General features: G+C 46.3%; 1 protein-coding gene across 4 annotated transcripts in view; it reads right to left on the bottom strand.

Moving 5' to 3' along the window:
• The window catches only part of APP (amyloid beta precursor protein), a 682,213-nt gene that overhangs the window by 262,698 nt on the left and 404,541 nt on the right, over window positions 1-14,974 (bottom strand). For 2 of the 4 annotated variants that reach the window (XM_069636377.1, XM_069636378.1), the window contains exon 7: window positions 6,971-7,138. The exons of the other annotated variants lie outside the window; for them this stretch is intronic. In XM_069636377.1, coding sequence (XP_069492478.1) covers window positions 6,971-7,138 — 168 coding nt within the window. The remainder of the gene's footprint in view (window positions 1-6,970; window positions 7,139-14,974) is intronic. 4 annotated transcript variants of the gene reach the window in all.

The following is a 14,974-nucleotide window of genomic DNA, read 5'->3' as shown; positions in this document are numbered from 1 at the left end:
AACTGTATGCTTCTTTTTATTAACCTCTGCCTTTTTGCTCCTACTTCAAACACTCTTAATGCCATTTTGCTCCTCCTTCAAAGTAGTTTAAATGTATCAGAAACTGATAGTGTGAAGTACTGAAGTATATTTTCTGTGCTATATAGATTGCCTCCTTTTAGTGAATATTTTATAACTGACTGTGAAATAAATGAATAAGTGTTTTATCAAGAAACCTCGAGTATAAGAGTCTAGTTGAATACTTGTGATTGTAGACCTCTGTGTAACATCCTTACAGCTCACATTCCCCTCTTGAGATAAACCTGGCTGCTCAGCTCTGCTACCAGAAACTGTAGTACAGACTGTTTTGCTTACACCTGTAGTCCTAGTTGTGTGTAGGGGTCCCAAAGGGTACTGCATACAAACATTGCCTAACAAGGGATTCCTTACTTACATAGATTCCTCACCTTCAAAAGCACCATAGCAATACTGAGCTGGAGGAGAGACGAGGGCAAGGAACCATCGCCTATACCACGAAGCATTGAATATTCGACCAAAGCGTGCATTCACACCAGACAAATGGTAAAAGCAGTAGAAGGGGCGGGAAGGCCTCCTTGTTGGCAGGATCGTAACATTCAGAAATACAAAAGACAATCTACTTGGACAGGGTCTGCTTATTAACATCCCTGCTAGTCCAAGCACCAGCAAAGCAGACAAAAAGCTGGTCATCTTTCTGGATGTCCTTTGTTCAAGGGAGACAGAAGCAACCCACACTGCGGGGTCCACATGATGAAGCCTCTCATTGGTGTTAGAATGCTGAAAAATAGGGACGAAGACCTTAAGATGGAACTTAAAAAGGTGAAAGCATGCAACAGTCTAGGACAGATTGTCTAACCCACAAAATCAGCTTCTTGGAGAAGACAATGCAAAGAGGCTTAACAGAAAGAGCCTGTGTTCACTCATCCACCTACAGGAAGTGATGGCAAGCAGTAAAATCACATTAAGGGTCAGCGGCCTCAGAGGGCTCAGATGCAAAGGCTCAAACTGAGCTTCCATGAAAAACACAATATTCAAATCAGATACAGAAGCAATAAACTGGCATGGAGGGAAACGATTATACTCCACACACACTGTGTAACAATGGGTGATGGAAAGCGAACCTCTCCTTCTGAAGTCCTGTTTAAGACCAACACAATGGTCAGTTACACATTCACAGTACCAATTTAAAAGCTACCTCAGATCAGAGTAAGCAGAGATTTCAAACTGAAGAGGTCAGCCAGAAGAGTAGCTCTAGACTCTTTCTGCGAGATTAGGTGAACCTACACCACCTGCAGGTATAAATCAAATTGGTAGCTAGCACCTGACAGAAAGAAGCACATCAAGGATGCCATCCATCATTGTCACTCTTTGTACCTCAGCCTCTCAGCAATGAAGCAGGGATGCTGATGCGGCTGATGCTTGGATGAATCACTGTGCCCTCAGGCTGGCAGAGCAGACATACCGTTGGGAGCAAGAAGACCGCTGGACATGCTCAGAAAGTTCAGGCACATCATTGTATGGAGTGAGCAGCATAAGGATGTACACAGTCTCCTAAGGCCTTGGAGTATGACAGGAATCTGAGGAAACCAGACTGAAGTTCCACTCTACAGTCGATGCTTCACCGATAGCTCCCCACAGGGGACAGTTACTGCAGCTGAACAATTCACATTCTGTGTGCTCTGGAGGCAAAGACAGGGGTTTGAAGATCTCCAGAACCTCCTGACCAGAGACCGTCTAATGCATGCCCCATGTGTCTGCAACAACCTTATTCTTGGCCAGATTTGTTTCTGAAAGGGGGTCATTCTCCAGAGCCCAGAACCTACCGCATTGCTTTATTGCTTTCCTTAACAGAAGCAGCGACCCAACACCACCTCTCCTTGAAGTAACGAAAGGATACTGTTGTCAGTCAGAAATTGGACACCCTTTCCCTGAACAAAGAAAGAAAATAAAGTACAGCAAGCCTGATGGCATGCCGTTGAATGAGGTTTCATGCCACTCATCGCAATATGGCAGAGTTGAGCTCCTCAACCCTTTAGAGCAGTGTCCATGAGTACAGTCAGAAAGCTGTCCTGGTTGGCCCACCATGGGAGACCCCTTGACACAGAGCAGCAGAATAACTGTTGTGTGACCCCGAAACGGAGAGCGTTGGTGAATGAGTCACTGAAGTGACCTCATCCATAACCAGCCTCATGGAATCAAGAAGATGCATGAGGTCATGAGGTCCAGAAGGTGGAGGAAAGCAGATGTCTGAATTGGATTCTAGGTTTGGAAAGCCTGACCAGCTGAAGAATGTTGCGAGCACTCAAGTGTCTACACCTAGGGCTGCTCCAATGAACTGGAGTCTTTGCAACAGCATAACATGTGACTTTTGGAATTTAAGGGAAAAGCCCAAGCTGTGTAGCCCATTAGAAGTGCAGTGCAGGTGGGCCAATACCTGTTCTAGAGAGCATGATCAAATGAGCCAGCCTTCCAGTTACCCAAGGGAAAGGGCTGCAAGAGCTAGCCGCTTGGTGAAATCCCTGGAATCCGAAGCCAGGCTAAATGGGAGGACAGCAAACTGTTAATGGACATTAACAACGAAGACCCTCAGGTACTTGGATGGATCGGCAGAAAGACGTAGGTGTTCGAAAGGTCCTGGAACATTAATCATTCTTGAAGGTCTGGGGCATTTATGATCTGAGCAACAGGGACCACCTTGAACCTGTCCTCATGCAGGCACAAGTTCATGATCCCCAGAAAGAGGATGGGAGGCAGTCCACCAATCTTTTTGACTAAATCATAATGGTAATAGCAGTCCCCTTCAAGTGGGATTGCAGCCTTTTCCAGGATTTGCAGTTCCCTCCAGCAGGAAGGCATCCAGGGTAGAAGGCAGGGAAGGGGTCGTGGGTCGCTTTGGTTGCAGTGGAGGAAAGGGAGGCAGTATTCCCAGGAATGGACATTCACGGCCTACACATCGCAGGTGGTATTTACTCCAGAGTACACAGCGAAGCCTCGCCTCAATTGAAGCAGAGTGGACTAAGTCAAAATGAAAGGGTTTTAGTCTAGCTTGCAACTGAACTGAACTTGGGTTAGGGTTACACTTATGGGTCTCTATCTGAGAATACGTTTCATCATCAGTCATCTGGTCTATTCGAGATGTACTGTACCAGCAGTTCAAGGTATTCTGATTCTGAATCTGCGTCCTGTCTTCTTACTTCATCGCCACTACAGTAGATATTGCAGGAAAACAATGGTGATAGCTCAAATTGGATGCAACCAAAACGCTCAACAGATTTTATGAAAGTTCTGGTGAAAGCTGTATAGAGGGGTAGACGGGCAATTTACTGCAGTTAGCGTGGTTTTAGTACATTTCTTGTATGCGGTTTCAAAAGGTTCATGCAGACTTGCTTGCTGTGGAAGGAGGCTGGCGTAGCATTCCAAAGGATCAAAGGCTCTGCTGTTGGAGAAGTGCGAGAAGAAAATCCTCTGAGCAGGAGCTTTTTGCTTGCAAAATGCTCATTGTGGAACAGAGGCATCTAATCCATCGAATTTTCATCAAACCTAATCTGCGTTCAGCTATGGCAGCTTTTGTCTGTTTGTACAGGGGTGAAGTTAAGAGGATTTATAATGCAATTAGACTGCTTTTCTGCGAAACGTTTAATGCAAATACTTTGAGGAAACCCTTACTATTAAAAACACTATTGGGGTAAACGTTTACCATAGGTGAAAGTGTGTCGGTGAAAGAAATTTCGATTTTTTTGTGTGAAATGGCACAATAAGAACATGTCATGAAAATGGCATTTGTGATTTAAAAGTTTAAACAAACTGATTGACATCATTTGTTAAAAGTCAAGTTTATTTGGTTGTCAATAAGGCATTATGTGGAAGGCATAATGGTAGCATTTTTAAGTAGCACCCCTCTGCATACATCCTCCAGTGTACATCCTCCCATGTTAATATCTGTGCCCCAGCCATCCTTCCTATTCCTTCCTCACCCTCATTATCATCAGTCTGTTCCCCTGTGTTGGTCCCTAATCAGGCAGACTCAAACTCCCCTTCCACAGTAGGCGCTTGGTACCCTTATGTCTCGTCTTCATTTTCCTCAGTGCCATTTCTGCCAAAACACACCCAAGAAGATCTCTCGGATCCCCACTGTCGAGCAACCCAGTGATTTTAAAAAAAACATTGCTATTGCGGTAAAGGTGCAGATTCAGTGCTGCAGGGGGGGCGCACCTACCAGTTGCAGGACTGATTGCGAGGGAAGAGGGTGGGGCAGTCCTAGAGGAGGGGACATCATTGACAGCTGCAAAGTAACTTATGTGCTGTGTGCGCAGGTGCAGCTAGAGAAATCCATGGGCAAGTGGGAGATCGGGACACCCAGGGGGGCATGTGGCAAAGGAGGGCATGCAAGGTCTAGGGATCAGGGGCAGGGACAATGGGTAGAAATGGTAGTGCACTATAATATGAACCAAACTACGGCCATTTTGCAGCATAGGCCGCAGGTAAGTTAAACCTTTTGTCTCTTCACCGCCAGAGACCATGCGTCTTGGGCAGACCTGAATTTCTCAAGCACTGAGCTACAGCAATTATCAGGGTAAACCGTTACAAATCGCACCTTGGGAGATGGGCCAGGGAGGAGGGCTGTGGGGCGAGGGGGTGAGCCTGGAGGGGACCAATCATTGGGAGAGTTTGTGTCCCTAGGATAAAACAGTGTTGTGTCTAGGGATGTAACGGTATTACGGTATACCGTTAAAGATACCGTAAACCACTTAACTGAACAATAATAACCGTCACATTGTTTATACCGGTATACCGTTCATACCGTTAAGTGTGCTTTTCAATCTGATTTGGAAAGGCTGCAGTAAGCAAGTGCTGCGCAGTCTTGGTCTTGCACTGTTGGATGTGCCGTCTGCCAAGTAGTTTCAGTTGGAGCAGTTTTTAATGCCATTCCATAAACCACACATGCCTGGCACAAAATCAATAAGTTAGCAATAGGAAGAATAAATACAGTGCCAAGAAGGAAAAGGGTTTACTTTGGGTTGGCGGTTTGGGGTTTATATATTTATAATGGATAATGTTTTCTAAACATATGACAATGGGGGATTTCCCTGGTTCCATCATTGAATTTGCATATAATAAGTCACAGTGCAAAATGTACTCATCTCTGTGGGTATTCCCTGCTGCCATACCAAAGTGTAACATGTCTGATTACTGAACACCTTTTGGCCCACAAGTAAACTAAAGGCTGTAACGTAAAGAGAGTGCGTGTGTGTGTATGCACACAAGCGTATACTACCATCAGACCCCATTGATCAGTGGCATGCAGGTTATCAAGATGGCAACATGTTCATCTTCACCAGTAGCCAGTGGGGGGGATAAAAGCCGAAATGACCACTTAAGAAAAGCTATTCATTTTGCTTTGCCAGTCGCAGCAGGGCTCCCCCTGCCCCTCCTCCTCTCCACACGTGTTTTTGTGTTTGGTGGAAGCAAGGGGTGGCATTTCAGTGGAAAGTATGTTGAAAAGCCCAATTCTGGCCCTTGGTTACTGGTTTTGTTGGTGATGATAAACCTGACAATTTATGACCTTTTAGAAAATATTTAAGATTAGTTAACTCCACCTGCTATACCGCGATAACCATGATATACCGTCATTTGGCAAGAAGGTTATTGTACCGTCCTAAAACTAATACCGTGACACCCCTAGTTGTGTCCTTGCCAATGTCTGCAGGTCACCTCATTGGTTGGATGCCGTGTGAATGTCTCCTGTTCGTGAAGCCAGGTCGTCTTGTGCGTCTCATGAGAACTGACAAATGGCAGGATAATATAATAAGTTCCAGTGGTGGACACAATCACAATGTTAATAAATGTTATATTGCGGTGGTGTGTAAAGGATTTGTGATGTCACAAGGGGTAGTGTTGGACAGCGGGGATCAGTATGGTCTGCTCCAATCAGGAGTAGGTAATGTATATTTAGCCATAGGGGACTGACGTGGTCCCGCCAATAAGCTTCGTAGGCGGCACAGACAGCCCTCTTCATTCAGTTTTGTTCCACCGTGCTGTTTGAACCATGCTCCCCCAGCTGCATCTGGGCCCATAATAAACTGCGTTAATTCCTGCTTGGTGTATGCTGCTTTTTGGATTACTTTGGTGCTCTAGTCATTACTTGCCTTTGGAGGACCCCCAATACACTATCCTCAGGTTGTACCTGTGGCTGCGAAGAAGTGCACTGTGCTGTCAAGTCTTTTGAAAAGACTTTTTGGTGACCTTTCCATGGACCCAGTTCTAGATGTTGCGATGTCCTGCTCTGGATTACAATTGTGAAAGCAGGAATCTCACTTTTGATCCTGAAGAAACATGCAACATATAGCCATATTCAAAGGTTGAATTTTTTTTAGAGTGTGAAACACATGTAGGTCGTGGTCGTCTTATATTTCAGACAGCTATGCTACCTTAAACTGATCAAATGTAATCATGAGATCAGACAAGTCACTGGACCTTGACATTTCCAGTTAGACTTCGAATTTGTAACATAAGCTTCATACATGGAATAACCATCTTATTGGTTACCTAGTTGACGTTGTGCATGAGGTATCCTTTCCCATGATATACAGCACCTTCTGGCTAATTTAACAGGTCGTATTTTTGTTGAAGATAAATGTCTTTCTAGTGCACAAACATACCCTTAAAATAGGAAATAAAAAATAACATGCATACATTTCTTCTTCATAGCAAATGTTATTTGGAAAGATACTAGAGACCAAAGATTTCAGGAGAGCTTGAGGTCATTATGGTCATGCTAGGTCAAAAGCAGGTAAGCCATGTTAGCGAAGAAATGCAGATCGAGTCACAGAGCAAATTGAAAGTTCTCAAGTGTTAGTACAGCCCCACTGGCAAGAATCAGAGTGAAATGTGTTATGGACAGGATAGGTAGTAGCAGGCGAAGGGCTGCCACTGGCTAGAGAGGTCCACTTACTGACACTGCCACAGACTGCCATGCAGTATTCCTCAGAGTCAAAGTTGTTTCGGTTGCCACCACATCCGCCGTAAAAGAACGGTGCGCACTTTCCATCGCTCACGTCAAAGTACCAGCGGGAGATCATTGCCCGGCAAGGGCCAGTCTCGGCTTGTTCTGAGCACACCTCTAATGGCAAGGGATGTGGAGGAACTTATGTTTAGAATGAAGATTGCATGGGCTTGCGTATCTACATTTGTCTTTTACATACTGGTGGGTAGATGCGTGCTGAAGATGAGCCTACACAACCACACAACACGCCTTTCAATTACTTGCTGCTATATCTTCAATTTTGTGATCAACTTGACAATTAATCATTGACTATCACAGAAGCAGCCTACTGTGTAGAATGCAAAGCACACGAGAAGACTGGTTCAGTCCCTTACCGTTCAGGCAATGCAATTATTTAAAATACAACATACATAATTTAAAAAGTATGTTACTTTATCAAACACACACAGGGTAATGTGCCTATGGAGCAAGGAAGGAAGACATGTCAAACAAAAGACAAAAGAGCAGGACGTGTGGATATAAAACGTGCAGCTAAACAAGGATCTCTGAATAAAGAATACATTAAAACATTCATTATAGAGTCCAGTACATTTTGGCCAGCAATGTTCCAAACAGCAACACAAACACAATAATTATATTCCAAGACATTTCTTGAACGAAAGCATGCATGCAATACCTCCATCCGATACATTTTAGTTGTTTGAGACTTGAGAAATGCAAATGACAAATGATATATTATTATATGCTTAATGTGGGGTTGTTGATTATTTTGGGGCACTTCGTTTTTACAGTTGTTTAATCTATTCTTTCATTATTCAGATCCCACTTTTTTGTTCTGGTTCACAGTTGTTCTTAAACACTGTTCCCATTTCCTAGCAATGGGCAACATAACTCTGCTGCTACTGTCAGACTATGCCAAGAGAGACCGGCAGCCATCTTGTAATAACTTAAGAGGATTGATGTACGCCAGACAGACCAGCTGTGAGCCACTTTATAGAGACAGGTTACTCTTTACTATACATAAAAACACCACCACACCCCATCATCATGCACTGCAGCTCAGGTACCCAACTGACACATTCAGAACATTAACATACCAAGCAAGTGTGTGTCAACATTCTCCTGAGCTGTCAGTCACAAAGAAACAACTTTCTATGAGGATTCAGGGATAGCCAGCAGAACAGGACAACATTCAGCTTTTCATTATACTCTACTTTCATGTGGTCTTGTCTTTGGGCCATGATGCAGACTAGGGTTTGGCTCACAGGCCCAGATGTTGCGCCCTCTTTCATAGCTTGTACTCCATAGCATGACTTCAAAAGGTTGGCTCATTACGGTTAAGGCATTGAGGAGCAGTTGAGGCGCATGGTGCACCTGCACAGAGAAGCAGCTTGTGGCCAGGAAGGAATACAAAAAGAATTAGAAGTGGGTAAAGGAGGACAGGGAGGGATTACCTTCCAGTCCTCCCACATCTGCAGACTTGGCCCACTTATCATGCCATCATCCTCTGCTTTCCTGACCCTACGTGAATTAAATATTTAAAAAAATATTCAACCTTTGTTTCTTCACCAACCTCTTCCCTATTCCCCATTTCAAATACTTTATACCTGCCCAAGCACTTATTTGAAAAAATGCAGAAAGACCTACACTACTGAACACCTTGCTAAAAACAAGGCATTGCATAACATCTCCACTTTGATTCTCCATTGGATCAAGTTCCCTACTTCCTAACATTCACTTCTTCCTTTCGCTCGAGTCACCACTATCTGAGGGAAGACCCTCCAATTTCTTGTCCATGTCACACAATATCCCCTACTCAAATGTCCAATCTCACACATCAACTAATGTTGCCTTCTAACCAATGTGCACACAAACCTACACCCCCATGCATTCCAGTTTATCAACACCTTATAAATTCCACCACAGAGCTCAATTGCTAATCAGCCTTGATTCCTCATCCAAGTATATTGATTGAATTATTTATAACGTGCCAACTGACCAGAATTACCTGCATCTAGGCAAAGATGGCAGCTAATACATGGGCATCAAGAATGTTACAAGTGAGCACATACTTCCTGCTATCACCCCTCTTGAATTGGTTACTTAATAAGAAAGGTGTTCAAAGCTTAGCTAAATAACATTAAAAAAAAGGTTTTCCTTCATTCCGAGATCTCCGGGAGGATTGTTCCAGAGTTTGGGGCCATAAACCGCAAACCGCCTATCTCCTCGAGAAACACATTTGGATGGTGGAACCACCAACAACAGTTTATCTGCTGAGTGCAGCATTCAGGCTAGTTGGTACCAAAGTCGTTTCTCAGTCAGGTATACTGGAGCCAGATTATTCAAACATTTATATGTCAAGCACAAGAGCTTGAAACTGATTCTTTCGCCTACTGCCAACCAGTGCAAAGAGCGACAGCGCTGAGATTGGCAAATATTTTTGAACTTTGTAAAGCAACCCGGCTTCCACGTTTTGTGCCCTCTGTAACTGTTTAGGTATTTGCATGGAATGCCGGGTAAGATACCATTACTATAGTCCAACTGAGAATTGACCAGTGCTCCCACCACGGCGGCATTAGTCCTCTAACAAAACAGAGGTGCTCTTCTTCCCTGCCAAAAGCTCTCCCATCTCTTCCTTCGTCAATCCAGCTCCCACCTGACACGCTACCCTACTCTTCTTCAGCTAAAAACCTTGGCAACAAACCGTTTCTAATTTCATTTCCAAAACTGGAACAGCAGCTCACCTCAACCTCCTAAATATTAGGAACACCCGGCACCTCCTTCCTTTCAACACTGCCAAGCATCTCTTAACCACTCTTGTCTTGTTAATTATTAACTTCACTACCAGGACTCTGAACTCCCTCACTTCACACATACTTCCTTGTACGGTCACCAGGCTGGATGGCCAACTATGCAAACAAGGGCCAGATTTAAATTTCTTCTCCTGGTTCACAAATCTATCCAAGGTAAGGCACCACTGTATCTATCCTCTATACACTGTACAAGCCTTCTCCTAATCTCTGCTCTGCCTCCCGACTTTCGCTGTGCTGCCTCTCACTTCCGCTCTCTTCTTGCTCCACTTGCATGGAATTCTCTTCCCCCGGAAATCCGAAACAGTCCACATGGATTTGTTCAAAACCAAACTAAAACGCAAACTCCTCACCTCTAAGTTACCCTCTTAACCCATCTCATCTGCCTGCTAGCTAACATTTTTCACTGCCCTCTAACCTGCCTCTGTCCCTCACTTCCTCCACTCTAACACTTTATACCCATCATGGTCACATTCCGCGCACAGCTGGTTATACCGCCTACATGCACTTAATGTCCAATGTTAATCATCAAGTGGGAATTGAATTAAGACTCCTACCAGAGTACCGAGAGCTAGGGTGGGGAGCGATTATGATCGGGAACAGATCACAATGGTCATGGATGTGGTAAGGAGTCGCATCAAGTGGCCTCAGACTATGGCTATTCAATATTTGCCAAAACTCCATGGACACTGGGGCTAATAGGTCGTTGAGCCATATGTTGAAGTCACCAACACAGATCAGTTTGTTGTATTTTATACCTATATTTGAGAGAAATAAGTCTACCTTTTCCAAAAAGGACTTAGCAACAATATCTTGACTGACAAAGTTGGCAAAAGCCAAACAATCAAATGTCCCACCTTAGATTAATCCTCCCCGTTGACGCAATCCAAGCGCGATACCTTCAAACTGGATCTGTATATCACAGCTACACGTCTTCCCCTCTTGGGGTCAAAATATATAACATTGCATGAGATGCCTCATTAAACCATGTTTCTGTAATAAAAAGTCAGATTTTCCTCAATATAATCGTGAATTTCACTTGCATGAAGAACTGCAGACCTGCCGTTAACCAATGCAGCTTTCACATCACAAATTCAATTTAGTGTTCAAAACGTGATTAGACAAACAAGTTACTCTCTTACCTGGTAACGTTCTTTCGATGGGATGGTCCGACGGCATATTCCATATCTATGACAGTAATCACCACAGCTGTGCTGCTTCGGAAAATCTTTCAGCATCTGCGTCCTGCGTCGATACGCCACCCTCGAGGACCTCCTCCGATGGCCGACGTCACTGGATGTTATAAGTAGGACGCACGACGCCCGTAGCCTCAGTTGTAGTTTTTTCCCAGAACGTGTGGCACCAGTCTTCTGCCAGTCTGACCACAGAAAGACTTGCGGAAACGTAAGCTGCAATCGCATAAGAAATTCTTTAGTGGTGAAGGCAGGGAGGGAGCGATATGGAATACGTCGGACCATCCCATCGAAAGAACGTTACCAGGTAAAAGAGTAACTTTTTCTTCGAGGGGATTGGGTCCTCCGACGTATTCCATATCTATGACAGACTCCCAAAGCAGTACCAATGTAAGGAGGAAGGAGGTGGGAAAAGAATTTAGAAGATAGAAATTTAGAATGCCCAATCAAATTGCAGAGTAAAGGACCGCCTTGCCAAAGGCCAGATCCTGCCCACGGATACAATCGAGGGAGTAGTGACGTACAAAAGTATGGACCGAAGCCCAGTGGCTGCATCACAGATGTTACGAATAGGAACACCCCTTTGTAGGGCAGTAGAGGCAGCCATACCCCTGGTAGAATGGGCCCGCAAGCCTATCGGAGGGTCCTTACCCACCAAGCGGTAACATTCAGAAATTGCCAGGAGAATCCATCGAGACAAAGTCTGCTTAGTAACAGCTTGTCCCAAACGCCTTCCAGCATAACCAATAAAGAGTTAATCGTCCACTCTGACCCGGGACATGTGTGAAATATAAAAGCTTAAAGCTCTCCTAGGATACAGCCTATGGAGCCTCTCCTCTTCGTTATCAGGATGCGGAGGAGGATAAACGCCGGAAGAATAACCTTCTGGCTTAAATGAAATTCCGACACCACCTTCGGAAGAAAGGAAGGACGAACTCTAAGGACAACCCTGTCCTTGCGAAATACAGTGAAGGGTGGCTTAACTGAAAGTGCCTGTAACGCACTCACTCTGCGAGCAGAAGTGACCGCAACCAAAAATACATTTTTAAGAGTTAACAGTCTCAAAGGGCAGGAATGTAAAGGCTCAAACAGAGCACCCATTAGAAACTTGAGAACAAGGTTCAAATCCCAACCGGGCACCTGGAAAGGTGACGGAGGTAACACATTAGTGAGCCCTTTTAGAAACTGAGACATTAAAAGGAATTTTAAAATAAGAACACTCTTCAGATGAGCGCTTAAATATGGACAGCGCCGCCAGGTAACCTTTAACGGTACCCACTTGCAGGCCCTTGTGGGCCAAAAGCAAAAAAGACAGAACCACAGGAATGTCACATGAAAAAGGATCCACATTCTTAACCCTGCACCAGTCGCAGAACTTTCTCCAATAGCAACGGTACAGGGACTTTGTTGCCGGCCGTCTGGCCGAAAGCAACACCCCCATCACGTCTTCAGGGAGGTCCCATTCCTTATACCTCAACCTTGCAGAAGCCAAGCGTGAAGGTTGAGGGATCTGCCCTCTGGATGGAGAACCTGACCCCCCTCCCATGAGAGCAGATCGTCTCAGTAGGGAAGACGATGTGGAGGGCAGATGGACAAGTCGAGAAGGTCCGGGTACCATGTCCTCCTGGCCCATGCCGGAGCAATGAGGATCATCCGGGAACCGAACCTCGGTAACCTCTGCAGCACTTGCGGAATGACGGGGACTGAAGGAAATGCGTACAGCAGTGGGAATGACCACTCCACCACGAACGCGTCTCCTAAGCTGCCTCTTGGAGGAAATTCCCGCGAGCAGAACCTTTCGCACTTCCGGTTGACACTGGAGGCGAAGAGATCCACTTGAGGGGTCCCCCAAAGGGCGAAGATCTCCAGGAGAATCTCCTGAGCCAACTCCCACTCATGGGAGATTGCGCTCTGCCTGCTCAGAGCGTCCGCCGTCTCATTTTCGTCTCCGGCCAGATGAACTGCCAAGACTGTAATTTCCTGCTGGATTGCCCAGAACCAGAGCTGCATCGCCTCCCCGCACAGAGGAAGTGACCCCCCCCCGCCACCTTTTTGTGAGGTAGTGCATGGCCACTGTGTTGTCCGTCAGAATCAGGACATTCTTTCCTCTCACAGTCGGCAGAAAAGCCTTCAGGGCAAGCCTGACGGCCCTCAGATCCAACAGATTGATATGGAGTCTGGACTCCGACAGAGACCAACGACCGCTGACTGTCAACTCGTTGGCATGAGCTCCCCATCCCGCGAGGGATGAGTCCGTCACGATCGTCACCTCCGGCCAGAGTAGCCAAAATGGAGCCCCCCTTCAACAGATTGCCTTCGAAGGCCCACCACAGACGGTCCTGGGCGACCGAGGGCGGCACCTGAACAAGGTCCGACATCCTGCCAGAGGACTGTGACCACTGGAGCTTGAGTGCCCATTGCAAAGATCTCATCCGCAACCTGGCCTCTGGCACCAGAAGAATGCAGGATGCCATGAGGCCGAGCAATCTCAAGAACTCGAACGCAGGGAGAGACTGGGCATTTTGGAATCTTTGCACCATCTGCTGAATGTGATGAGCCCTCACCTGGGGAGGAAAACACTGCCCCAGGTACATGTTGAGCACTGTTCCGATGTACTGGAGCCTCTGACTTGACGTCAAGTGGGACTTTAAGTTGAGGGAGAATCCCAGCTTGTGGAGGGAGTGGCAGGTGACAGACAGATGATCCATGATTTGCTCGGGAGAGCGCGCCCTGATCAACCAATCGTCCAGGTAGGGGTAGACGTGAATCCCCCTTTCCTGAGATGCGCTGCCACCACTACCATGAGCTTGGTGAAGACCCTCGGGGCGGAGGTCAATCCGAACACAGCAGCACCCGAAAACTGAAAGTGCGAGTTGCCAACCTCGAACCTCAGGTACTTCTTGTACTTTGGATGGATCGGTACATGAAAATAAGCGTCCTTGAGGTCGAGAGACACCAACCAGTCCTGAAGTTGAAGTGCCTGGAGGACTTCAGAAAGAGTAACCATCTTGAACTTGTCCTTCCTGAGGAGCTTGTTCAAACCGTGCAAGTCCATGATGGGTCTCAATCCCCCGTCTTTCTTTGAAATCAAGAAATAAGGTGAATACAATCCCTTGTTCCTCTCCACCACAGGCACCAGTTCCATGGCGCCTTTCTCCAGCAGGGATTGAATTTCCTGTGCAAGGAGCGAATCCAGACTCTTCAAAGAGGTTCCCTGGTGGATTGTCGTGAGGCCTCTGCCGGAAAGGAAGACAGTAGCCGTGGGCTACGATCTCCAGAACTCTCACATCTGAAGTAATAGCATGCCATTCAACAAGATGCTGCGCCAGGCTTCCCCCGACCGGCGAACCATGGGACATGGCCTCATGACTGAGCTGAAGCGGCGTTGCCTGAGGGCAAAGAGGCAACAGCCCGAGCGGCCTTGGCTCCTCGAGTACCTTGTTTTCCACCTCTGGCACTCCTGCGGTGGCCCCTTTGACTAGCAGTTCCTTTCGCTTTACCAAAGGATGAGTAAGAACAAAAGGAACCTCCCCTCCATTGCTGTCCCCTAGGACGAAAAGGCGGAGGTTGGCAAACTGCAGCGCCCAACGACTTTGCTGCAGCTTTTGAGGTCTGCAACCTCTCAAGGCTCTCGTCAGCCTTGCTGCCAAAAAGATGGACACCATCAAAGGGCATGTTGAGGAGCCGGGCTTGCACATCAAGAGCAAACCCCGACTTCCGCAACCACACAAACCTGCGTATTACGGTGCTCGCCGCCATGAACTGGCTGATGCAATCTGCCATGTCCAAACCCGACTGAACGGCCTCACACATGGCATCCTTGCCATCCTGGACCATAGCAAGAAAACCATCCCATTCGTCCCCTTCGGGAATATGTTCAGCTGCTAAGGAAACACAGTTCCACAGAGTGTGCGTGAAACGTGACAAGGCACATACTGAGTTGGCAGCCT

The sequence above is a fragment of the Ambystoma mexicanum genome, chromosome 7p (assembly GCF_040938575.1).
Source record: "Ambystoma mexicanum isolate Mex_15411 chromosome 7p, UKY_AmexF1_1, whole genome shotgun sequence".
NCBI lineage: Eukaryota > Metazoa > Chordata > Amphibia > Caudata > Ambystomatidae > Ambystoma > Ambystoma mexicanum.
The sequence above is the reverse complement of the archived record's forward strand: the minus strand, read 5'-3'. Positions and strand labels throughout refer to the sequence as shown.